This window comes from Kogia breviceps, chromosome 10 (assembly GCF_026419965.1).
Source record: "Kogia breviceps isolate mKogBre1 chromosome 10, mKogBre1 haplotype 1, whole genome shotgun sequence".
Lineage (NCBI taxonomy): Eukaryota > Metazoa > Chordata > Mammalia > Artiodactyla > Physeteridae > Kogia > Kogia breviceps.
Window position 1 is genome coordinate 50,407,327 of NC_081319.1, and position 27,183 is coordinate 50,434,509.

Below are 27,183 nucleotides of genomic sequence, written 5' to 3' on the forward strand. Positions count from 1 at the left end.
GAAATGGTCTAAGAATGTGAACTTTTGGATTCATGAGCATAAGGTGAATTTGCTTCAGACTAAATTCTTCTTTCGGCAGAAAATCATTTAGAGTGAGATTTCAGCGTAGTAACCAGAGATGGAATGCAAGTTCCATGTGGGTAGTGACCTTGCTTTTTAAAAACTGAATCCTTAGTGCCTAGAACCGTGCCTAGCATATGGGAGGCATTTGGTTGGATGAATAAATGACTCAATGTATGAATGAATGAAAATTTAGCACAGCTGTATATAAATCACAGTAATTCAGGGACAGATCAAAGAATCACTGAGTAAGATATACAGTCACAAATGTTTAAATTATAAAACAGAACAGGAGAGAGTTTGGTTAGTAGGAGCATAAATTCAAATTTAGAGGGACTTCCCTGGTGGTCCAGTGGTAAAGAATCCACCTTACGATGCAGGGGACATGGGTTTGATCCCTGGTTTGGGCACTAAGATCCAACATGCCGTGGGGCAACTAAACCCGCGTGCCACAACTACTGAGCTCCCACGGCTCAACTAGAGCCTGCGTGCCGCAAACTACAGAGCCCACACGCTCTGGAACCTGCGCGCCACAACTACAGAGCCCACGTACCCTGGAGCCTGTGCGCCACAACTAGAGAGAGAAAACCCACCTGCCACAACTAGGGAGAGGCCCTCGTGCCACAATGAAAGATCCCACATGCCTCAATGCAGATTCTGCATGCCACAACTAAGACCCAATGCAGCCAGAAATAAAGTAAAATAAATAAATAAATAATAAATAAATCTTAAAAAAAAATTTAGACCATTAGGAACATCTTTAAAAATCAGATTTATGTTTGGCTTCAAGTTAATTGTGTTATTAAAGAAAAGCTTTTCACATTTGAGGACATCTTGGGAAAAGAGGTGGACATGGGAATTTTCGCTTTTCTAGTTTGGGAACTCCTCAGTTAAAATGTCACTATAGTTACGAGAGAGCTATTCAACCATTATTTTTGAAACTTCATCTGCGTTTCTTCATAGTGCTGATATTTTTTTCATAGCAGGAAAAATTCATCCATCACATAAGCAAGAGTAGTCAAAGGAGCTTGTTTGAATCAATAATGTAAATATTATTTAGAATAACAATATTTGTTACTCTGATATAAATTATGCAAACTGCACTTTGCACAACTGCTTTTCAATTATTTTGTTTAAATTTGTTTTCAAACATTAGAAACTAAAAGTCCAAATTACTAATCCCTTCTTGATTTTCCAAAAAGATTTTGAAAGGTTAGAAAGTAACCATTTGAAGTTTGCATAAAAGGAATAAAATAAACCTAATAAGATTTTTCCAGGTTGATTTTATAGAGAATTACCTAGAGGTAAGGAGTAATTTTTGGTTTAAACTCATGCAGACTATAGTTTATTACTGAAGTATTATATGTGATTACACTAAAAATTACTGGTAATGCACCATTATATTAGCGCTTTAAAAAATCCTTTTTACCATTAATTTAACATTATAGCAATATTATTTCTTAGCCATAAAATGAATGGAACTAAAGTAATATATCATGGGCCTTTATTTAAAATGGTAATGAATTATTTTTAATGTATCAAGATGAGGATGTAACTCTAAGAAAAACTCCTCAAGGCTTCAAAAGGTCAAGGTATTAATTAGTGATAACTAGAGTTTACTATGTATCTCATGGCCATGCATTATACATGCCTACATTTTTTTTCCTGGAACATTTCAGTCCATGAATTATTATTTTTAGCTGTCTCTTTATCATGATCAAAAAGCAGAGAAAACAAATTTAATGTTTCTTTTTTTGCAAAATTTATTTATTTTATTTTATTTATTTGTTTTTGGCTGCATTGGGTCTTCATTGCTGTGTGCAGGCTTTCTCTAGTTGTGGCAAGCGGGGGCTACTCTTTGATGCGTGCGTGGGCTTCTCATTGCGGTGGCTTCTCTTGTTGCGGAGCACAGGCTCTAGGCGTGTGGGCTTCAGTGGTTGTGGCTTGTGGGCTCTAAAGCACAGGCTCAGTAGTTGTGGTGCACGGGCTTAGTTGCTCCGTGGCATGTGGGATCTTCCCGGACCAGGGATCGAACCTGTGTTCCCTGCATTGGCAGGCGGGTTCTTAACCACTGCGCCACCAGGGAAGTTCCTAATGTTTCTTCTTGATTAAAAAAAAAAAAGTTTCCTCTTCTTAAGTTTTTTAAAAAAGTGTTTTCCCACAATTCACAGCAGGTGTCTACTGTGATACTCTTTGATCATGTGTGGTACTGGCATTTCCAGTCTGTCTTGGCATTTCCAGTCAAACCTTTCAAAAGTTAGAACTAACTCTTCATTGTTCCTTATTAGACAGAGCTCATGAATTGACAGGCAGTATGGCTGAGTGAAATACTGTGTAAGACCATCAAACTCTATCTTCTAGTCAATTGATTCCAATTTTAGTTAGATTTCTTTCACCTGAACCTTAAAAAAAGATGAGGATGCCTTATTATTTTTTAAAAATCTTTTTGTATTTTCAGTGGTTTACTCTCGCTGCCATTTGGTTTCCATTTCTTTTTTTTTTTTGCGGTACGCGAGCCTCTCACTGCCGTGGCCTCTCCCGCTGTGGAGCACAGGCTCTCGATGCGCAGGCCCAGCGGCCATGGCTCACGGGCCCAGCCGCTCCGCGGCATGTGGGATCCTCCCGGACCGGGGCACGAACCCGCATCCGCTGCATCGGCAGGCGGACTCTCAACCACTGCGCCACCAGGGAAGCCCTGGTTTCCATTTCTTGAAACCAAATGTATTACTTCTTGTCCAAATAGTTCAGTTTAATCCCTCCCCGTCACATACACACAAATGAAGAATTCAATTCTACTAAATGCAGAGGAGCACAAAGCGACATCTTTGAATTTCATACTGAATAATGGAAAGATGATCATCAATATGCATGAAAGGTTGCTGTGCACAACAGGGTGAAATATTTTGATGTCAAAGACATTCGTCTAAAATATTTTAATACTCAAACATATTACAGAAGTCTAAGTGGCCCTGTTCCCTTAACACGTGGAAATATTCAATTACAATACTGACAACTGATATCTCTTATTTAAAAAAGAAAGTTGTATGTTTTTTACATATTTCATGATTTCCACTTCCACCTTGTCATTTTATACCATTTTATTCTCTTTTAAATGACACTACGGGGCTTCCCTGGTGGCGCAGTGGTTGAGAATCCGCCTGCCGATGCAGGGGACACGGGTTCGTGCCCCGGTCCGGGAGGATCTCACATGCCGTGGAGCGGCTGGGCCCGTGAGCCATGGCCGCTGAGCCTGCGCGTCCGGAGCCTGTGCTCCGCGCAACGGGAGAGGCCACAACAGTGAGAGGCCCGCATACCACAAAAACAACAACAACAACAACAACAACAAAAAAACAACAAAAAAAACCCCGAGACTACGCCTTACAAATTCAGCATTCTAGCATTTAAGTTTGTAAATCAAACATCTTCAACCAACAGACTACAACTTCTCTTTCTACTCTGTGCCCCAATTCCATCTTTCCTGAAGTCATGGTGACACAGTTACGGCCTCTCCACTAGCAGAAATCTTTTTTTTTTTTTTTTTTTTGGTCATTTGTATATGTCGTTCTTTGTTAAAATTTCAGTTCATTCTATTGACCATTTTTATTTTTTGAATTTCTGAATTTTATTTATTTTTTATACAGCAGGTTCTTATTAGTTATCTATTTTATACATATTAGTGTGTATATGTCAATCCCAATCTCCCAATTCATCACACCCCCACCACCCTCCCCCACCACTTTCCCCCCCTGGTGTCCATACATTTGTTCTCTCGAAATCTTAAGATTAATAAGACACAGGAAATACACCAAGAAGATTCACCGTACACAACCAGGCTCTGGCCTTCAAGTATGCCCTACAACTTCCCCCAGGGAGAGTGCTGACGTGACTGCTCCTACTAAAGGTGGACCTAGAAGCAACAAAGGGAGTCTGCAGAAACTGGGCCCTAATTCTGCTCCCTATAGGAGGTCAAGGTGCTGATGGAAAGAACCAAATCACCGTAATCTGGCTGCTCCCTCCAAACTACTCTACATACAGGAAAAGACTATATGTAGTATTTATATGTATAGTGAACCTCCCTCTAAACTGTCCCAAACTGTATAATACAGATAATGCCTTTTCACATTTATACACACAGGCCTGCACTTACACACCATGTAAACCTCAGTCATGGCTGAGTGGCAGGAGCTGTGGATTTCAGGCTTGATCTTCTGTGAAATGACCAGGTAAGATGAAGACATGAACCTCAGTTTTCTCTTCTGTAAAACAGTCTACCTTTATCTAGACTAGAATGTTGCGAGCTAGACAGATAGATAGATAGATATACAGATATTTGGGAAGAATTATTACTGCATGGGAAAGCTCTTTTTAAAAAAAGTTATATTAAGGATATTGACATTATAGAAGGTACGTGCATGTTTCATTTCCAAAATTAAACAGTAAATTATATGTTCAACACTCAAAGGCCCATAAATAATTTCAAGTTGGGAAAGGAACACAGCACACTTATTTTCTCTCCTCACAATGTATGTCTGTCTATCTACAGACACATGTTCTCTGAGGTATCTGAGAACAATAATATGAGAAAATATATTTGAGAGACATGATGCAGAGTTTGACCAATGTTAATAAATAAATGTCTTAACTTTGAGCTGGACTATTGTTTAAAGAACTGGGTTGTCTGTTCAGTAAATAAAATCCCACGGTTTTCCTGAGAGTAATGTGATTCTTAGTTAGGTTTCTGACCTTTGGCTTACGTCAGATGATTTTTCAATGCTATTCCTATAAAAAGTGCAGAGTAAATTTGTCCTGTTTAGAAGTGACAGGATGCCAACCAACCACTCACAGATTTCCAAGAGGCACTTGAAGAAAGTGATGCTTAGTCCTCTTCAGAGGATGAGTCAGCAAGCATCGTATCGGGATGCTGCTCAGTTTATTCCCGGTACCACTCACATTCCGAGACAAAGGCAAAGAAATACAACAGATGTGGGAGGAAAAGTATGGGTTTTTTTGGTTTGTTCTGGTATCAACGCACTTCATCACCTGCAGTGAGTGAGTGAGTGCTGAAGGGTCAAGAGCTGATGACTCCCATCTTCAACCTGAGTCCCTTCAGGAAACTAAGCAGAACAGATGTCCACTGACCCTGCTGTGCTGCTGGCCACTCCTCTCTGGTCTGCCCCCTGAGAAGGGGGCAGCCCCCCAGTCCTTTTCATAGGGCAGTCATCATCCATCACCTCAGGGGTTCTTAGCAAAGTCAACTGGGCTCAACTGCTTCCCTTAGAGAGAAAGGCTTCGTTTAGCAGCAGAACAAGTTTCATGGTTCTTGTGATTTACCAAATAGCCAGCTCAGTGAATCATCCTTTCTGCAACAAACAAGCAAACTACCACAGTCACTATATGCTGCTCATCACTCCAGGCTAATACCCACGTCCACACTTCTCAGGAATTGGGACCTTGTGCTCCTGAGCACTGGACTCTTAAGGTGTCACCCCCAACCTCTGCCTTTGAGCCACTATTCTTGTTTCATGGGTGCAGGGGCCTGTATCCTCTTTCCACAGTAGATCTGCCATGTCCTTTCCTTGCTTTGCACTCTTAGAAGTAGGAGATTGGAGGCAATGACAGTGGGTGGATGTGAAAGACAAAAGAAAAAAATATTCAAGAGATGACAACATTTTAACATGAAGATTATCTGGAGCTAGTAAACTGGTTACTCTGACATATGCGAAGACATTCAGATACATGTGGGATTTTCTCTGCCTATGACTGATCTTGGCCCTTTGGAAAATACTAGTGAAAGTAGATGGTTTCTCGTCTCCAAATGATACAGCCTGAGCATACATCTTTTCTTTAAGAAGGAGAAAATGGGGGGGGGGGCGGGCAGGTAAAAATTATCTAATAAGAGAACAATGAGCTGCTTTGGGCTAAACACGTAGAAATATAAGCAAAAAAGAAAAAGTGAAGATCAGAAAGAGAAACAAAGAGAAGAATAAAGCTTCTCATAAGGAAAATAGACCCATATATTTGTAGCATTTAAATATTTTTTAAAAAGCACTGTTCATCTTTTAGCTTCAATCCTCAATACTTATCAAAAAAGTAACATGATAGAGAGTAAATACATTCTAAATATCACTTGCACTACCAAATTGCACAGACCCTAGTACCTCTGCCCCAGATTTCCAAGGGGCTCATTTGGTGTCACCACCTAATCTGACAGTTAACAAAGAGTGTCAACAGAAAAAATTTAAAAGTGCTAGAGAGTGAAATATATTTCTAGCAATAAACGGGGGAAAGAGAGCCCAACGAAAGCTGGAAAAAAGAAAAAAAACCATGTAGTGAGCCTCAGCTCAAAAACTCCGTTATTTCAACAAAAAGCAGTCAATTCTGAGAGGCATCCCCAACCATTCAGATCAAATTCGTGGAACAATAGATGTGCTGGTTGGCTGTAGGTGACATACACTCACCTGTTCTCACCCTGGCTAGCCCTGAGAATCAACAAGGATGCAGTGGTGCCAGGCTAAGGTGACTTTCCTTTGTTAAGTCTCTAAAGTGCCATCAGTTCACTCAGAAGAAGGCACCTTTTTGGAACGTATCCCAAATGAACATGATTCTTATTTTCTACTCTCTCAGCACTACTACATCCTTAACCCCAAGCTCCTGTGGCTATGACATGAAAACATGCATTTGGACAACTGAATTGCTTGGAGCAGTAATTTTGTATTAACACAATGGATACGTTTATCTCCTGTACCGACATTATCCGTAAGTGTAGCTTTTTCGTTCTTGAAAACACAGATCGAAATGGATTATAGGAAGTTTCCACTGGATGGCTATCACCCCCTACCAAATACTGCATCTTTTTTTCCCCAAATATCACATCTTGTAGCAGCGATAAATACAGAAAATCTGGCAAGAACTATCATTTTGTAGGAAGTCTCTGTTATTTATTGATACCACTGAGTTAATCTTCAAAAAGATCTTCTCCCTCAATCATTGTTTCTTATCAGACAACAAAAGACTTAAGAGTTGATAATCCCAACCAATCCCGGAGATCTTGAGGATTTTGCCCAAGATGTTTTGGATGTTTTTGCTTTAAAGAGAGTTACGTTATTTAAGAAAATTGTTCTCAGCATTAGACACACTGGTTTAGACCCCAGCCATACTGAGCATTGCTTCTCTGTAAGTCTAAAATTGAACTTGAGTTTGTGCTTAATGTTCTTCTTCTGTAAAATGAACCTCTAATGACTTATGTTATATGTTTTTAATATTAAATGAAACAATATACATTAAATAAGAGGTAAAGTACCCAGTGCAATTGAACAAACATTAGATAATGTTCGCATAAGAGATTGTAACACTTAACTAACTGAAAAGTCTGAGATAAGTTTCTTCCATCATGAAAGGATGGATGTATTATATCTGAAGACATTAGAGAAAATACTAGAAGTGAGTGTGGTACACACATGTGTATGTATAATCCTCATTGTCTGCTGTCATGACTTAAATACTCTGAACTTCAGGTGAAACTATTTTCTCCCCATGCAAAACTTAATATTTTCAAGTCACATTCTCTAATTACTTGAACTGCTGACAGTCTAGAAAAACAGGGATTCTGGAAATAAATCCCAGCCAATATCTAGCTGATAGGCATCCACGCCAGAGGAACACCTTATATGCCAGCTCAGTGTCATTGAAAAAGAAAAATTAAACGTTAAATAAGAAAGTGTTTTCTCTCCCTCAGCCCTCTAGTTCATTTTTATATCCTCCATCCACGTTTTTCTGTATTTCTCCCAAGCTGCAGTGCCATTTAAAATATGCATTTGTAATGTATTTGCTTCAGAATAGCATAAAACTGTACACATTGAAAAGGTATTCCTAAAACACAAAACCCACAAGGAACCATCTGAGGAATTTCCATCTCAGCTTCCCTCCTTTATAGAAACGAAAACATTTTCATCTAATAATATATCTAAATCAATATGGTCCCCACGACCATCACATGCCAATTGCGCTGATGGCACAACTCTTGAAATTTTTAGAGTCAAACAAACGCAAGACACCTAGAACTTGAAGAGGTGTTCCCTTTCAAACTTCAACTCCATGAGAACATGGCAACAGACTTCAAACATCAAATGTATCATTTCCCACAGAACAATATTTATGTCTCCTTTGCGGAAACTGCCCAAAGTGATTCAGGTCCTGGAAATGTGACTTATTAAGGACATTCGTAAAAGGACATTTAATTCATCCTTTTCTCTTGTCCTAAAAGATATTAGCCTCCCCCATCCCCATCTCAACCCTGGCAAGAGCCACTCAAATTGAGGACAGTCAGAAAGGCATCTGGAATAGGACAATAGGCCTTGACTACTGTGGATGAAAGATTATTAAGCTCAGCTCTTCAGAAAATACCTTGATTGTCCATGACATACGGTCATTTCTTTTTGTTTAGGACTCACAGAGTGAGGATCAAGAGGTGAGGGTCAAGGGCAGAAACCAGGCAAAATGTCCAGCAGCCTGGGCATTTTGTTGTAGCAGCAATACCTAAAGGTGTACCCTGCATAAACTCTCGTTCTGCTCTTCCTGGAGGCATGAACACATGGGGTCTATTGGAAACTGGCCATTAAAAAAAAAAAGAAAGAAAAAGAAAATCTAGTGCTCTTTCAGAAGTGAAGAAGTCTGATATTATGATAATACAATGCTCATTCGCAGAAAATAAAAGGTTTAAGGGACAAATTATGTCCTTTAGTGGTATATGGAAACTTGCAAGAATCACAAGGATTTCGAGAAGAGCTGACCAATAGAACTTTCTGAAGAAATGGGAATGTTCTATATATGCTCTAATAGGTGCACTTGAAATGTGGCTAGCCTGACTGAGGAACTGAATCTTAATGCTCAAACTTTATTTAAATTTAATTAACTTAATTTAAAATGTAAATAGTCATACATAAGTAGTGACTACTACTTCGAACTGAGCAAGTTCAGAGTCACCACTCAGAGTTTACTGAGAGCCTTTATACACTGGTTTATTTTCTCAAAAACCGTTATACAAGGAAACAGGTCTCAAACGTGTGTATTAATATTTATGACTATGCGACTGCAAAATCACAGGGAATGAAACATAAATGCACTATCTCTACTAGTTGAAACTGTACCAAGCTACTTGACCTATGGGCTTCTTCCGTGTCTGTTATGGCCTTACAGAGAAAGAGGTGAAATTAGAAGGAAAGAGTTACTTGCTTGCCTCTTTTGCAATCAGTGTGTCCCTGCATTAGTATCAGAACGTCATAAGAAAAACCAGAACGGAGAGTGCAAAACAACAGCAACAACTAGGAGTATTTGATGGAGAGGGAAGAAGTAAAGGATTAAAGGACAGTAATCTTTCATTCCTACTACTGTTCGGAATAGGAGGTCCATGTGCCAACAATCAGATAAAGTGGAAAGCTAATACATTTTAAGATGTATTTTGCCAGCACAGTAGAATGCAACCATAGGACCCAAGAATTCTGAAGCTCCAAGGGCCTTTAAACATTATCCACTTCAAACTCTCCTGCAGATAAGTAAATAATCTGAAGCCCAGAGAAGTGAAGTGTTCAGTGTTCCTGAGTTCATAGCCAACCTCAGTCCCAGATCTCCTAGTTTGAGTTCTCTCCGCTATGACTTTCACGCTCATTCTGCTGAACACAGACTGAGTCTTGAGCAGAGAAAGAGCCTCATCTCCATCCCAAGTCCCAACCTCTGGTGAGTAGAAAATAATGTTTTAACCATGCTGCTGTGCTTGATACAAAAGTTCCCTTCACAAACACGGCATTCCTAAAAACCATGCAGTTTACACAATTTACCAAACACTGTGAAAAAAGAAATTATAATACACAAATGTCTTAAGAGAATGCTTTATATAGGGACAGGTTTTGAGTTTAATGTGTATTTTTGCTATGAAAGTGGTTTGTGCTGTACTTAAAGGAGACATGAGTTCAAGAGAGACAGTTCCAAATTACCAAAGCAAATGACTACTCAGCTTATGCTTTCTGGTGACTCGGTGGCACCATGAAAAGTCGTTAAGATAGAAGCAAACAGTTACTGAAAGGAGCAAAACCAAACAAGCTACCTCCTTTTAGATCTAGAACTTAGATATTAGCCAGCTCAAAAACTCTCATTTTACAGGTGAAAAAACTGAGATGGCGGATTTTAAATGACTTGTTTCAAGTCACGCAGCTAGGAAGTAAAAGAATTGGGTCTTAGAGGCAGGACTTTTGTCTCCAGGTTTGGAATTTTCTGTTATTCTAAAAACCACAGTAAGATCGATGGCTATAAACCAGAAGAAAAAAGAAAAGGACAATTATCCTTTGTATGTCATTATTGTTTTAAAATGTCCGTTATTTTTCATTGGAGGTATATTTGACATAACACATTCCATGTTTCGTATGTAATCACAGGGATTACTGATGGAAGGGAGAAAATTGTGTTTGACGAGTTATGTAAAAGATCAGGCAATAAATACACAGTATGGCCTAAATGTTATCAACTTTCCTGGTCCTCAGATCATCTTCTACAGATCAATGCCACTACTGCTGACAAGAGCAAGATATGAATAACACTGCGTATTTTAAATGCCATGTACTTCGAATTTTATACTGTGCTCTTATAAATGAATCCACAAGAGAAAAAGCAAATGCTAAATAAATACAGCGGTAGGGCTTACATTCTTGTGTTGCTGGTTTTGTTGATGATGACAGATTTCCCTGTTTGATCCACGTTGTGGTCCAACCCAAAGTAAGCTGCCACTCGATGGACAAGCATCCTCTGATAGGACGACATCTGAGGAAACTTTTTATAATGATTACTGGAAAGGAATACAAGAAACAGCAGAATCAGCATATTCGTTTCTGGCTTGTAGTACATTTTAGAGGTACACACACGAAACCATTTCTTCTTCATCCAAACCATTAAGCTTATTTCATTTCTGGCATCACTTGATGTCCTCATTACCAGACACATTTTCCACTTACAGATGTATTGATTAAGTTACAATAAGTGTTTTTGTTTTATAGTTGCACATTTCTCAGACCACAGAGAACCTAATGTCTGCTGGAAAGTGTTCTGTTTTGGTCCAGGATACCTTATCAACAGAGTCAGGCACAGGACAAATGACATGACATAATACGGGACTGCAGATGCCTATCTGGAGATATGTCATTACATGGTTGACACTGAAAGCAGTACAATTATTTCCAGGCATAACTGACTACAGCCAGCTGGCGCCCATTAAAAAACTATAATAAAAATGAAAAGGGTCGCTTCTTGTTACTGCTACTCTATGCTAATCAGAGGCCCCCTGTTTATAGCCATTTTGTCAGGAATTTAACAAGCAGGAGCACACTCGGTCCAAGCAACCATTCCCATCAGCACATAGCTCCTAACTCCAATAGCATCTCTATTTAATGAGTCAGAAAACACATTAAATAATGTTTTATCTATCCCTAAATCTTTCCAGAATGAATAATTAAACCCAAATACCAAACTAAGACACATCAGATTAATTAACCGGCATTGCAATTTAACATACTTGTTGTCACCAATGAAATCAATAATTTCCTGCTCCATTTTCAAGAGTATCATCCTGTCTCTGCAAAATAAATGTTAAAATGAAAAGGCTTTATGTACTTTCCGTTCCCAAAGACTTAACAATTTCATTTATATGTATGGAAAAGATTGTTTAAATCTATGTGGCTACAAATCAGTATCTAACTCTTCTCTGGAATATGCTGTCCAAATACCTGTAATTCCATTCTGTTTAAGATTATTTCTCATCTCACTTGTTAAGTATTTTGTAATATTGAAACTCCTGTAGTTTTTAATATTAATTAAGGCATGCAAGGTATTAGGCCCATAAAACACATCAAGTAAATTTTATATTTTAAATTAATAGGAAACTGGAACAAAGCTAAGCCTAAGTAGTTGGTTCTATAGCTGTACTGAAGCATATTTGGTTTATCTGACATTGATTCTCATTCTCTATTTTTTCCCCTTAATCAGTATCTCTTTGTGACCAGAAGAGCAGAACTTGTAAACTGTAATTTATTCATTGGATAAGTACCCAGGAATTAAGACTATTTATAAACAGTAAACATGCAAACTATTTGCAGAAAAAAGAAAATACAAGAGACAGTTTAAGACATCAGAGAAGAAGCCTGCCTTTTACAACTCTCTTCTTAGAAGTGTTTGGATTAATGAGTTTGATTGTAATATTCTACTTGACTCTTCTAGAAATGAGAGGTTTACTTAATAATTTACCTGGAATTATTCTTTAATGTGTTAATCAGAAACTCGTGTAAGTCTATGCCTGTAGAATCCGTATATTCTTGGCTGCAATCTGAAACAAATAGCAGGATGGAGTTGTCAGAAAGGCCGATGGGGAGGTGGGGCGGAAAAGGTTTTCCCAACCTTTCCCGATCTCTTTTGCTCAGGTAAACTTTAGGTGAAGCTACTGGTGTGAAAGATACATGTTACAAAACTAGCAACCTGGTCATATTACATCAGGATGAAAATTAGATTTGGGGATTGAGAACACCCAGTAAATTCCCAGTGTGGAAAGACCCAACTGTCATAGGAGAGGAAGTGGGCACAGTCTGGGTGGGTGGGTGGAGTCAAATGTCATGTGTTCATTCTGTGCTGTCAATCAGCAAGGGCACGACCTCCCCGTGACAGTGAGGGGTACTCCCAACCCACAGAGAGAGCTCTCAAGTGTTTGAGATACCATGGAACTCTCTTTCTCTTAAAACAGAGAAGGCAAAAATGGAAAGTTCTGTTATAAGACTGTCTAAATAATAATCAATACAAAGTATAGGAGGGCACTAAATATTTCCAAGTCTTTCAAGTCTTTGGATGCTAAAGCTTAATTTCTAAAGCCATCTTAGGAAGCTGTACTTCTTTATTCTTGGATACACCTTGGTTTTAGATATTCAGCAGCAGAGATAATCATTATAAGCAGATGTGTGGTTATAGAGCATAATATGAGAAGTAGTTGTCATTTCTCAGCTGATCACAGTTGTTTTTTAAAAAAATAGTCTACTGCCAAGCTATTTATCCATGGTATTCTTCATTTCAACTTAGTTTTGTTTTTCTCTCTCTCTTTTTTTGGTTTTAGTTGTGTATAATTATATGTAAGGCGACAATTTGAAAAGCCCGGATTGTAGATTTGGGGTTTTAGAAGGAATAACTTTTGGGGAAGAATTTCTCTTGAAGTAGAAGTGTGTATATTTTAAATGAGACATGGAGCAGTATATGGGTGGCGGAGACCGAATTCATCTGTGCCAGATAAAATGTTAATATGTGTTCCATTGACAGTGGTATATACATCTGTGCTTTGGGGCTAACAACACTTACCACTTATCAACTGAGAATTGCTAATCCACTATCTGTCCTTTAAGATAAACATGAAAGTTAAGATATAAAACTGGGTACTATTACTGTTCATCAATTCGAGTTAACTGGACTAATAAACCTGAATTAAGAACATATTTATATTCACTCCCTTGTACAAACTTCTCATTGAAAATAGGATATCCAAACGAATATCCAAAGAAATATGTGATCCTAAAAATAACCTTTCTAGATACACAAAAATGACACCATGAACAGAAAAAAAAAAAAATCAAGGTCACATCACCTTTTACACACACACATACGTACACATAAAATTATATGCAGAATTTGGTGGGAGGTGACATGTGTGTAAGAATCTATAATGTAGTCTGTGACTATGCGTCCAAATTAAGTTAAGGAAACATTTTCACATTCACCTTTTGATAACATTCTGATCTTGGGTTTTTCACAGGTTTTATCTTTGTTTTTATCCTTTTCTTTTTCTCTTTCAGAGTCATCTTTCCTAGATTTATCATCCTCTTGCAGGCTGGGAAAACTGGAAAGCTGTAAATGAATTGATTCCTGTTGGGGAAAAAATATAATAATTTAGGGCCAGATTTAAGAATCTCTGTCTGGTTTCCATTTCGCATAGAGATTACTGAGAACAGGAAAATGAAAGCCAGGTGCAGATTTCTTTTTTTCTTAAATGGTAAAAAATTAAACCTGTCAGAAAAGTAATTGCCGTTTAAGGTGAATTAAACTTCACAAGTCAATGGAAGGTCATGAGAAGTATATAGTACTAAAACTTTGCCTCATGAATATTAACCATAAGCAAGTTAAATTCCCGTAGATAACAACACTTATTTTCTCTGCAGGTTTATTTTTAAACACTTAGGAAAAATTTTCTTTATCAATAAGCTTGCATCACAGCTCCTGTCATGTCTCAAAAAAAAAAAAAAAAGAAAAAAAAGAGGCTTCAGCAGTTCTCTTCTATAATTCCTTGTAAGGAAAATTTGGCACAAACACAGACAGACAGATACTATGAATCATAATTACAGAAAAAACAGACATAAATAAAGGCCATGACAGCCAATTTACAATTAAAAATCTGTTTTAGAACCATATCAATAATGATTTCTACCACTATGAAAACTCAAGATATAGAACTGCAGGAATCCTAGGTATGGGTTATTATCATGCATTGTTTACAAAGGCTATTAATAAATCATCGTAATATATGGTTACAATAAGCACTGCCTTTTAGAAAAGGCAGAAAATAGGACTATATTTGCCATCAGTTATATATAAATATTTAATATTATTTTAATTCTAGCATCAGTTAAATCCTTTCCAAGATGTAAGATTCTCTTGAACTGATGCTTGGTTGACCATTTACAGTATTGGGACTGGATCCACTTTTATATTTATTGATTTTTCACTGAAAACAGATCATTTTGTATTAACTCATATATCAGCCATTTGGTTGATAGTATGTTCACTGTTTTGAAGAAGAATGAGCCAAATTATGCTTTTCAGTTTTATGAAAAAACTACACTATGATTAAAACTATGACAAATGAGCCAACATTAAGCCCACTGGCTCTTATGTAAGAGATGATTTGATGGGAAAACTTTCTTCTACTAGCGACATTAACATTTATGATGTAGGAAAAAAAATATTCCAATGACTAATAGTGCTTCTCACTGATAGCTAAACTAATGCTCCTCTACATGTGACTAAACTATGCCTCTACATCCTCAAATTATGGTCAGTCTGGGATTCTTAATGGTTCTTGGTAAGGCTAGCTAATCTAACAAGCAGAAAACAAAAGTCCTCCAAAGCCAAGTTTCTTTTTTGGGAGGGGCTCCATTGTGTATTCCAGGCTGGAATAAAAAGTCACCATGTTTGGAAAGATGCATGATACAGAGGATGAAATAAAACACCTTCTCATGGTAAATATTTATCTTAGCCAGGTTTCCTGATATCCACATGTTTATCCTCGGGATGGACACATATAAATTATGTAAAACTGAGTGTAATTTGATTGTAAGGTCTTTTATCACAGGACTTGGGACAGAAATGTCTCAGTCTGCAAAGATTCAGGCAGACTTCAGGGTTACGGTTTGCTTCCACTTGCTAAGGAAACAGCTGGAACATTTCTGGCTCTGAGTGGGGAAGAATCGATGCGACAGTGGATCAGGGGAGGAAGGTGATGGTACCAGGCCATGGCAGTGGTCTCATTGCTTCTTCAAAACCGATTGAACTATCCAGCCTCGGTAAGTTTGAATCTAAAATCAAAGAGGCTTGGAAATATAAATGTAAGAGCACAGGCTAAAGGACATCACTTACCAAAAAAATGTACAAACTCATGCCGTGTGTTGACAAATACCATACTCAGAAAAATACCTGTCTTTTCTACACATTCTGGTGTTGAAAGAACACACAAAAGTGCTATAGAGTTGGTAAAAAACAATCTGTTCTTTTTTAATATTTTTATTGATATGCTCAATAATAAAATACAAGTATTAATAAATACATCGGTACAGGATAAGTTTATATCCAACAACAGGAAAAGAATGATTCAAGTTGCAGTAATACACTGATAGGTAAATAGTATAACATTAGAAAAGCAAAACTCCTTTAACTTAAGGACAGGCTGAACCATCAGCTATGGGTCTGAGATCAAGTAATACAGGTAGCAAGAGTTTTTCCCACGCAGGAAAATGAAGGCAGTTTTCCAAATACTGTGAATATACAAACATTGGGGAAGCAATACAATCCGTATACTGTATACTTCGGCCAGTGTTCTCAGGGATTCAGTTCCCACATTTTGTTTAAGTGCCAGTAGTACCTAATGAAGGCATTGCATTCAAGCTCAAAGGTCTGCTTCTTTATTTTCTAAAAAAAAGTAGCACGGCCACTCGCTTACTTGTGTGTCTATTAGCCCCCTGCTTCCACCACACCTCAGCCAGTCCAAAGAGAGGCTTGCAAGCTCTAATTTCTACAAAGCTAGTCTTAGTTACTCAGCTTGGAACCAGCAGGAACAAAGCACCGTTTGCCTCATTTCTCTGCACCAATTGTATGGAGAACCTAGACTTAGGTCCAGGATGGACACAATGATACAGATGATCTCTTAAAAAATTTCCTCCTGGTACTCGTCAAATAGGATAAAAAGCAGATGAAATCTATCAAGGCTGTCCTCCTCTGCCTGGCATTAGAAGTGGGGGACCACTGGGGCATTACTTCTCCCAGAGTCTGTCATTCTGCAGAGTTAACATATATTGTGTGCATTACATCACAAGCCATCAATCAATGTTGAATAATATAAGCTGTGATATTCACATTATTCCCCGTTTTCAATCTCCCTTAAAAGAAGAAGCACAAATAAAATGCTGAACAAAAGCCACATGTTTCTCAGAGCCCAAGTAAAATAAAGCCTGTGTATGAAACATAGGGATGGCTACTGAAAGCTAGCCTGCCCATGCCTTACGACATGGATGGCATATTAAGGAAATGAGGCTAGGGAAAAAAAATACTCTTAGGACAAAATCTATAAGGAATTTATTTTTGGTCCTTTTAAAGAAAGTGCTCTCAATGCTCTCTGTGCCCATGAGGAGAATTTAGACTATTTTAATTAAAGTAAAAAGAGCAAAGCAAAACAAGGCCCAACAAAAAGAATGCTATCTTAATCAATTTTTCCTCCTCTGGGCTCAGATAAAGCATTTTACTTGTCTTGACTGCTCTCAACCTCTGATAAAATAAGGAAAATTTTTTAGCAGCAAGACCATTTTTATAAAAATGAGTATGATGCCTGAAAGGCAAACAAAAATAAATATGATGTGAAGTTTCCCATTTTGTCACAGAAGGATTTTGTTGGAATTTGAATTTTTAGAGCTTAATAGTCTTGCTATAAGGAGCAAAAATAGGTATAAGGATATGCAGCAATGTATTAATAATATTAACTCAAATTCACCATCATCTCAGATTTATTTCTGGACAATTTTTCCAGTAGTAAGAAATATCCACCAAAGGCCATAAAAGTATGTCTCCAAAGCTCAATGCACCTTATTCACTATTTCTGAAGTTTCATAAGAGCCAAGATTTGTGTTTTTATAGGCAAGTGCATTTTGGGGAGGTAAGAATCTCCAATAAGGAAAGAGATGGGATACTTGGGATAATATTTGGTTCAGTTTTATCAAGAGAGAGCCTTTGAGGAATATCAGCACGACTGTGCTTACATTTTAAGTTTTAATCTAAATTCTTTTGAATTCCTTTCCATTTGCAGTTTTCAGAGGGTCTGGAAAAAAACAAACGTAATACTTTGTGACAAACTGTTCAACTAATATAGAATGTCTCAGAAACAGAGGATGAAGCCAGAAGACTTTTTCTTTCTTGAACTGTTTTTTGCTCCCCCAAAACACTATTTAATGCCAAATTAATACTCATGCACACAAAGGTAGATCCCGTTCATGCAATGATCCATAATGACAGGGGGTATACCTGGTCCTGAAGACTTTCCCCTCCTGGTCTGGCTGAGGATTCTTCACAGACAGCAAGGCTGCGAGTCAGTTTACCTTTCCCTGCTCCTGACTGGGAAGGGAAAAGAAACGAGAAGGAAAGGAAAATAAAGAAAAAAAACCCAGGAAATATCTTCAGGCTGTCAAATCATCTCCACCTTCTCTGGACATTCCCAAATCAGAGTTTTAAAAGCAAGCTTCAAATCCACTGCTCAGTGCTGTCTACAATGGCTCCAAGCATCACACCCCTGTGTTGATGGAGATGCAGGTGGAGGAGAATGTGGAAGGATGAATTTAAGGAACATGCCTAGCAAACTGTGCCTATCACACTGGAAACATACAAAGAATGAATTGCTGCCTTTTCATGAAAGTACAAGGAGAAAAAGACAACGCAAATTAATTTCTACTAAAACTGGGTTTGGAAGTGATTTGTCTGAGAAGATGTTTTAAAAGTTGAAGATTGTGTCCTAAACACCAGAACCTGTTTACTTCAAGGCAGAAACTAATTAGACAGACTAAAACATTTCCCCCAAACTTGATTTAAAATGAAAAGAAAACAAGCAGCTATTTGTTTGTAAAGCACTGCCAAGTCTGCCAGGATCAAATATATACACTGCAGCTATGTGAACCCTAAATGCTCTAATTAAAAAGCCTATAGAGGGACTTCCCTGGCAGTCCAGGAGTTAAGACTTTGCCTTTCAATGTAGGGGGTGCAGGTTCGTTCCCTGGTCAGGGAGCTAAGATCCCACATACCTTGTGGCCAAAAAACCAAAACATAAAACAGAATTCAATAAAGACTTTAAAACTGGTACACATCAAAAAAAATTTTTAAAAGCACATAGAGCAGGAAAGAAAGAGAGGCATCAACACAACCCCATTAAATGCAGGCAGCACCGGTGCAGCCAAGATCCACATACAGCCATGTGAATCGCTGGCAAATCCTCTAACCCTGATGTTAATCCACATGCAACCATGATATCAGGTCAATGTAGAATTCCAGAACCCTACCTTGGATTTTCTTCTCTCTTGGTTCTGAGCCGCCAGTTGCCTCTGTATGTTAGGAACAAAATAAAACAAACAAACAAACGAAGTCCACCAACAACCAGAAGAGGGGAGGGGGGAGAAGGAGAGAAAAAGATGTCACCAGAGTTGAAAAATCAATAACAACAGCAACAAGGTATTTAGCTTTTCTCGTTCCCTCCTTACAGCAGCTCCTGGGAGGGGAAAAGCCAGCCTTGAAGGCCCTTGGCCATTATGCTGTTATCAGCCTCTGCTCCCTTTTTATATAAAAAGAGTTAACACTTTTGTAGTTTGGTTTAAAGAAAATTGATACAGGTTATTTGCAAGAACAGTTTGTTTTCCTTCTACCAAATCTCCTTCTCTCATCAATCATGAGTATTTAATCATATCACTTTTTCAGTACCGTCAATCACTCCCAAACTTCCCCCTACCCCTTCTAGAGCATTCTCTCTCTCTCTCTGGCTGGGAATTCTAGGCTTTTCTGCTAATAAGAATTGAAGCTTAGCCTGCCCAGGAAGGTCAACAGAGCTCATGTCTTTGATTTTTCTTAGTCTGTCATGAGCTGTATTCCATGGACTACAAACCCATTTTTATAACTCAGCTAGTGTAAAGCTGCCTCAGGAGAAGTCCTCCACAAACTCCCTGAGGTGATCTGGAAATTAATACAGAGAAGCTGTGGGAAAATTCAGTCATTAAATAGGTTCTTCGGATTTTTTTTTTTTTTTCTTTCATTTCAGAGGGCATTTTGACCAGAATGCACTGTTTGGTCAGGAAAAAAAAAAAAGACTAATAATTGGGAAAGGAGAAGATTCGTTTTATGGATTTCCTATTTATTTTACTAGTCAAACTCTTTACAAGCAAAAAACCCCCAAACCTTCAGAGTATCTTCAAAATGAAAGAAAGGGATGCACACAGTGGTATAAGAAATGGGATTTCTCCAGGCTCACCTGTAATTCCAGTTTCTCCTCCTCGTCCAGACTTTCGGATTTAACCACGCCATTCTCTGGAGTGGCCGTCTCCTGCTCAGGCCCGCCTTCCTCCACTATGGTCTGACTCAGGTCTCCTGGCTCAGACATTCTCCCAGATGCAAATTAAAATAACAAGATTTGACACCCTACAAGGTTAAGACATCAGAAAATAATGTCAGCACAGGGTGAAGTCTTGACCATTATTCTTGAGATATCTGATTTCTCCCTTTGTACTCAAATTCAAATAAGCAACTCCAGCCTCCCTGACAATTTTATACAAAAGGCGAATAAAACAAGATCACATCAAGTACCCAAGACAAACACAAGAGGCAGATTCAGTTGCCTTGTCCACGCCCCTCCAAACACATATACATGCTCTTGTGAATACACCTTGCCGTCAAGGTGGATCAATACATCTTAAAATGAGGCATGAAAGTCCCACACGTCTCCTGGTCCCTATGCTCCTCTACAAAGTAGAAGCAAAAGAAGAAAGTATCTCCCCAACTCTTCCTCCACTTCTGAGTCGGGAGGTGGTACTGAGTTCTGCAGCATCTCTAAGATGACTCATAAATCATTTGCAAATTTCAACCACAGACATACCTTCCTGGGTATAAGGGATGCAGTACACTCTACAAGGGGCAGAAGTCAATGTAAGAGGTAAAAATTCAGTATACATATAGGATCTAAATTTGGAAATAAACCTTTCAGGGACAACAGTTTCAGGCTTCAAAGTGACAGTGACATTATTAAAAGCAGAAGCCCTCCCCGAGCCCTGTCGGTGGCTGATGCTGCAGAGATTCTGCAGAAGCAAGCTATCACAACTGAACTCCAATGCTCCAGGCTCACAAGAGACGACTACACAGACACTGGAAATGGCTTTTCAAAGTGTAAGCCTGTGATTAGTATTTTTTTCTCCCTTCTTCCATGAAGCCCTGACACTTTCCCTTCTGATGTGCTGTCAAAGGGGGCTCCTGAATAATTTAGCATTTACTTCCTCCTCAATTTTTTTTAAGAAAAACAAGAAAGAAGGAGAGAAAAGAAGGTAGGAGGAAAAGAAAGAAGAAAAGAGGGGAAGGAAGGAGAAAGAAAAATGGAGAAAGACCTTGTAGCCTAGAAAGTCAGTTTTTTCACAAAAATTCCCAAGTAATGACTGCCCCGTTCCTAGCCATTACAATGGTAACTATTACTGGACAAATCAGTGTCTTGATATGTTTCTCTGGGAGTCTTTATCATTTACTAGTTCAGTAACTTTATTTCCAACTGGACATAAGAAGCATGAGAAAAACCTAAAACTCAGTAATTTCTGTTGCAAATTTGCTAAGACCTACCATGACAGGACAAGCTCACTTGGCAAAGGATTGTGGGAATGGAAAAGGAAGTTTTCCTCAAGGATGGTACTTGGAGTCTGTGAGGGCCTGGTGAGCAAGGTTCTTAGGTTTGGGGAGGTTTGAGGATATCCATTCAGTGTATCTGACAGATCTTTCGTATTTCAGTGACACCGGGGATGTGTGTAGTTAACCAAACAAAAAGTTCTGTTTCCCAGTAGCAAATAGTTTGTTTCTCAATGTACTGAGTGGGGGGAGGAGATGGGACTTCTGTTGCCCTAACTTTTTTTCCAGAGGGTTTCAATAAAAAACAGACTGTGGCCAGCTTTAAAAAAAAAAAAGAAGAAGAACAAAATTGAGCTCTAATTTTACAAACACTAAGGCATTTGAATCCCTGATACAGATCCTGTCTGTTTTGGTTGCCTTTCATGAACTGTTTTATGCAAACAGGCATATTTATAGAATGAGAAAAATATACAGATGAGATGACAGCCATCTGATGACAGCCCTTTACCTTTTGCGCAGAATTTCTGCTGTCGGTCTTGGCGACTTACGAGCGGCTTCTGTCCTTCTACGTCGGGAAAATCCACACGAGGGATCAGAGACAGCGGGAGTCCCATGTCCCCATTAACAGTTCAAAACGCCCATCTCCATGCGATTCCCTTACACAGCCTGACACATCATCCACCTGAAAAAAGACGAAAAGTCAATAGTCACAATAATTGCAATAACCATGGTAAGGGTGAGGGACGAAATAAACAAGACTGGGTTTCTAACACTAATGACCGGCCTCTAGCAAATCACGTTCACGGCTTGATCCACTCCACCTGTCCCGAGCTGCCTGCTTCTTCTCTAATGAAGGCTACAGCCGGCTGTTCAAGTCAGAGTGGCACCCACGCAACGAGCTAAAATTAACAATTGCATTATGCACCGAAGATTACTCACTTCAATTTTAACCTTTTTTAGTGAAATCTCGCACTTTATATTAAAAAAAAAAAAAAAAAAACAAGCTTGTGTGTTTGCCTCAATGACAATCCAGATCACCTATGAGCAAAAAGTCTTGCCTCCTTTTTTAACCAAAGCTTTTGTCTTAATTATAGATCAATATAATCTACTTGAGTGCTGTTCCTGTGACTCTTTTCTTCTGAAAGTTATCCTAAGAAGGCATACTGAAAGATTTTTGACTTAATGAGGCATTAGCTATAAAAGTGAAAAAAACAAAAGAGAGAAAAAAGAAAACTTTCACAGTGGTATTGTTGAGAGAGCTCCTTCCTCTCCACTGACAGTTTGAGAAGAAGAATTCCGAGTATTCTCTTTGCTGTGTGAGCATCATTTACCCGCCACCTACTGGCCCCTCCCAATCAGGACTGCCACCGTCAGCTGGGCATTCTGTTTGACAGCAAAGCAACACTGTAAGAGGGATTCAACAGATTTGCAAACTTTGAGCATGTTGAAAACAACCCCTGCTATAACGTGCACTTTCTTTTTCTCACAACTCCTACAGGAGCAGCGGCAAATACAGCTTGAATGCAAACAGAGAGACGGATTCCTAATAACGTCTGCCAAAACCAAGCTGTATCTCTCTCCCTTTGCTGCAACTCTACCCTGGCGCACATCTGCTAAATCCAACAGCCTGTGCATGTGTTTCACCATATACCCGACTTCGAAAACACTAAATGCATCTCAGTTATTTACTCTGAAGTTTAGAAACTCTCTCTGCCTCCCCCTCGCTGCCCCCTCCCAAGTTGACATGAGCACAGCTGGCTCCTCATCGGATTTTACTGCAGCTTTATTAACAGCCTATTGGGTTACGACACCATTTGTTGTGTAAGAGGAAAACAGCTGTTGAAAATTCAATCGCTTATACAGTCAATCACTTCTAGCTTTATTTATGTCTTATTAAAATGGATACTTCGGCTGTAAAAAGTGTTTCTTTTGTCGTTAAAAATTATATAACTACTGCGAAGGAAACATGAATTTAGGGATCAAATGCGTTGCTCGTCAACAGTAATTTTAATTTCTCAATTTTCATCAGTTTCACATAACGAACACTTGATACTAAATAGAAGTCAACATGCCTTAAAATTAGGATCTATTTAAGTAACCAGCTCAATATCTAACATGTCTTAGAATAGGCACCCGTGATGGATGGATATACCAAATGCTTTTTGGATTCTGTTTTCCTTTTCCCAAAGAAAATGAAGTTACCAACAATCACTGCAGCCTTCCTGTCTCCTTTTTCTGATGCTCCTATTTGTACAGTGGTGGTTAATCCAGCAGGCGAAATGGCCATGCAGTTTTCAAATCTAAGCCTTAGATGCCTTATTCCAGCCCCAGTAGGTGGATGCAAGATATAATTCTTTCCACGAAGAAAGAACAAGCTGATATTCACGTAACCATCTCAAAGCGTGAACAGCCTGGATATATGTGCGTACGTAATCACCAGGACACGTTTGGAAATAGCACTGTGCTCTAAAGCCAGCGAGATATTATTCTTGCATCCCTGAATCATAAAGTCATCATCCACCAAGATAAAAGAGAATATGGGCATATGGGAATGAGCAGGGAGGAACATATGGATCACAAATATTTTTGTAACTGATTAAAACTGTTCTCTTTGCTAAGAATGCAGTGCCAGGAAATCAACCCTAGTCCAGCTTTCTGTTCCCCAAACGAACCCGACTCTTCCACTGCTATTTAATCTTCATTTGTCCCAATTTCTCCTATTTTTCACAAAGAAGCAAAACCATGTCTAACAAATACATTTTATCCAACATTTGGTTAATAGATATCCTGGCCAAGTGTCAACTGTTATGGTTGGAGGTGGGGAGGGAGAAAAAGGAGACTCTATACAAATGCACAAAATAAAAGTCACTGCCGTTCTTCCAGTGGAAATAATATTTTAACCACTGTTTAGTGGGTGATATTGAGGAAAGGCAGGCAATAAGGAAGCTACAGGAAATTGATCAATGGTGTTGTCAGCTATTTACAATGAGGAAAATGAGTAAAATAATGACCACTTTAGATTATGTTGTTTCTTATTTTTTTGGCTGACTTTAGAGTTGCATATAGTAGCAACTGGGTTTGTGGGAATGAGAAAGAGAGGGCGAGAGGAGAGAAGCACCGTGCAAAAGACCAAATATTCTGTCTTTCCTTATCACCAACAAAACAGGCATGTCCTAATTGTGTGCGTACATGCGTGTGTGTGTGTTACATATATTTATCACTGGGCTGTCATGTGGAGAAAGAAAGCTTGGGGTTTGATTCAAATTCCAGCAGTGATTTAGTTCTCAGAGGATATCTAAAATGAGACATTAAATTCTATTAGCAAGTTGGGAGGGCCACTTTATTAGTCACTTTTGTCACAATCCTTCTACTCAAAATTAGCAGAGGATGAGTAATCTTATCCTCAATCAGTATAGGTACTTTATGATGAGACAACACAATCAAGATTACTTATTTGGGGCTTCCCTGGTGGCGCAGTGGCTGAGAGTCCGCCTGCCGATGCAGGGGACACGGGTTCGTGCCCCGGTCCGGGAAGATCCCACATGCCGTGGAGCGGCCGGGCCCGTGAGCCATGGCCGCTGAGCCTGCGCGTCCGGAGCCTGTGCTCCGCAACGGGAGAGGCCACAACAGTGAGAGGCCTGTGTACCGCAAAAAAAAAAAAAAAAAAAAAAAAAAAAAAAAGATTTACTTACTTGAACAATTGAAATGTTTTTCCCTTATGCACTGTTCCTTCTTTTTTAAGCTAGTCACAGTTCTGCAAATGTAAGCCACTAGCAAATTGTGATATTAGTGATCTGTCAATTTGCTGCATAAGGTATTTAAATGCTGCAACCCCTTATCAACCAAAGACGCACCCTAGTCTCAAAACAGTTATTCTGTTACAGTTAAAAGAGTTAGTTTGATCGTGTAAGATTAAGTTTAAATACTTAAAAAAAAAAGAGAGAGAAGAAAAGTAATTGGAGGGCTTCCCTAGTGGCTCTGCAACAAGAGAGGCCACCGGAATGAGAAGCCTGTGCACTGCAACAAAGACCTAAAATGCAGCCAGAAAGGAAGGAAGGAAGGAAGGAAAGAAAGAAAAGAGAAGTAATTGGAATGTAATCCTTTCAGAAATGAGAGCAACCATGGCGTCATGGCATGAATAGAACATATGGACTAATACCTTCAGCAAGCTTAAAAATTTCCCCAGGTAACAGAAAAACATCAATGAGAGAATTTCACGTAAGTTTACTTTCCAAAGAAAAATGTCTCCTGCAATACACGTATAAGAAATACCCAACCAGGAGTTCTACCGTTTCATTAAACTCTTTTTGGTCAACTCAATGCACAGGCATTCTGTAAAATTCTTGAACCACCATGCAAATGCCAAGGTGATCAGACAACTGTTTTGGAGGAAGAACCTAGGAGGATATTTAAGAAAAGGAATTTTCATACTAGGGGTTTAAAGGTAGAAGTATTTTACATGAATATTCTTATTTCAACTTTGAGAGCTAGGCAGTTTATAAATATACAGTAGCTCATATGTAGAATATCACTTTTTCTTCATTATTATAGCAAATTGGACACAAACATAACCTACATCAAAATTTAGCAGACTTCAGTAATGGAAAAAACTGATGTCAAAGCTTTGGACCTAAGAACAGCCCCACAATAATCACAAGTGTCTTTAAAAATAAGAGAGGTCTGATCTCGGTAAAAACATCTGAAGGAAAAAGGCCAATGTTTCAGTTCTTCACTTTTATAACAACTGTTTACGGAATCTCTACCACCTGCAAGGATGCTCTAACACAATCTCAAAAAATCCTCTTTTTTTTCAAAAAAAAAAAAAAAAAAAGTTAAATACTTCTAATGGATCCACATGAAAAATTTTAAAGATGGGTTAAACAATTTTATCTTCATCGTCCTTTTCTTGATTATTCATGAACTGGAAAATAAAGATGACTTCTGCTTTTATAATACTTAAATGTTTTCTCAGTGTATTTCAAAGAAAGACATAAACTTGGGAGAAGTAAATAATGTACTGGGTCCCATAATAAATATTTGGATATCCCCATAGAGTGAACTAATTGATGAAAGTAATAAAGTGAAATGTAGCAGGGATGGACAAAAGATCTTACATTTGGGTTCTAAAAAATAGTTGCATAATTTGCAATTTTTAGTTTAGACAAGAGAAGACTTAGGGAGGACAAAATAGCTATTTTCTAATGCTATTTTAAAACATATTCAGAGAACAAGGAATTGGCCTTACTTGGTGTTGCTTCAAAAGTTAGCACTAGGAAAAAAAAAAATAAGAACCTAACTTTCTAAACATAGAACTACCATATGACCCAGTAATTCAACTCCAAAATATACATCCAAAAAAATGGAAAGCAGGGACTAGAACAGATATCTGTACACCAAAGTTCATGGCAGCATTATTCACAATGGCCAAAAGGTATCCATCAGCAGATGAATGAATAAACAAAGTGTGGTATATACATACAATGGAATATTATTCAGCTTTAAAAAGGAATGGAATTCTGATACATGTTACAACATGTATGGACTTTAAAAATATTATTCTTAGGAAAATAAGTCAGAGACAGAAGAACAAAGATGGTATGATTCTGCTTATATGAAGTACGTAGAACAGGCAAATTTATAGAGACAGAAAGTAGAAGGGAGGCTACCAGGAGCTGGAGGTAAGGAGGCAAGGAGTTGTTGTTTAATTGGCTTTTGTTGGGGATGATTAAAAAGTTGTGGGTACAGATGTGATGGTTACACAGTTTAATGCCACTTAATTGTACACTTTGGAATGGCTAAAATGATAAATATTATATTATGTATATTTTGTTACAATAAAAGAACCTAAAAAACTTTTTTCTGGGCTTCCCTGGTGGCGCAGTGGTTGAGAATCCGCCTGCCGATGCAGGAGACACGGGTTCATGCCCTGGT

The 27,183-nt window shown here is 38.4% G+C and overlaps 1 protein-coding gene across 50 annotated transcripts in view; it reads right to left on the reverse strand.

Moving 5' to 3' along the window:
• ARPP21 (cAMP regulated phosphoprotein 21) overlaps positions 1-27,183 on the reverse strand; it is a 182,656-nt gene that overhangs the window by 95,596 nt on the left and 59,877 nt on the right. For 46 of the 50 annotated variants that reach the window (XR_010835010.1, XM_067005749.1, XM_067005750.1 and 43 more), the window contains 8 exons: positions 21,761-21,934; positions 19,901-20,067; positions 18,942-18,983; positions 17,917-18,006; positions 13,854-13,998; positions 12,346-12,424; positions 11,618-11,677; positions 10,754-10,894 (listed from right to left, as the gene is read on the reverse strand). Coding sequence is in view for 49 of the 50 variants with exons in the window: in XM_067005749.1 (XP_066861850.1) it covers positions 10,754-10,894; positions 11,618-11,677; positions 12,346-12,424; positions 13,854-13,998; positions 17,917-18,006; positions 18,942-18,983; positions 19,901-20,029 (686 nt within the window). In the remaining variant the exon portion in view is untranslated. Of the gene's footprint in view, positions 1-10,753; positions 10,895-11,617; positions 11,678-12,345; positions 12,425-13,853; positions 13,999-17,916; positions 18,007-18,941; positions 18,984-19,900; positions 20,068-21,760; positions 21,935-22,023; positions 22,131-23,454; positions 23,555-27,183 lie in introns of those variants that run through there. The other 4 variants (XM_067005780.1, XM_067005745.1, XM_067005752.1 and 1 more) reach the window with 3 other exon arrangements.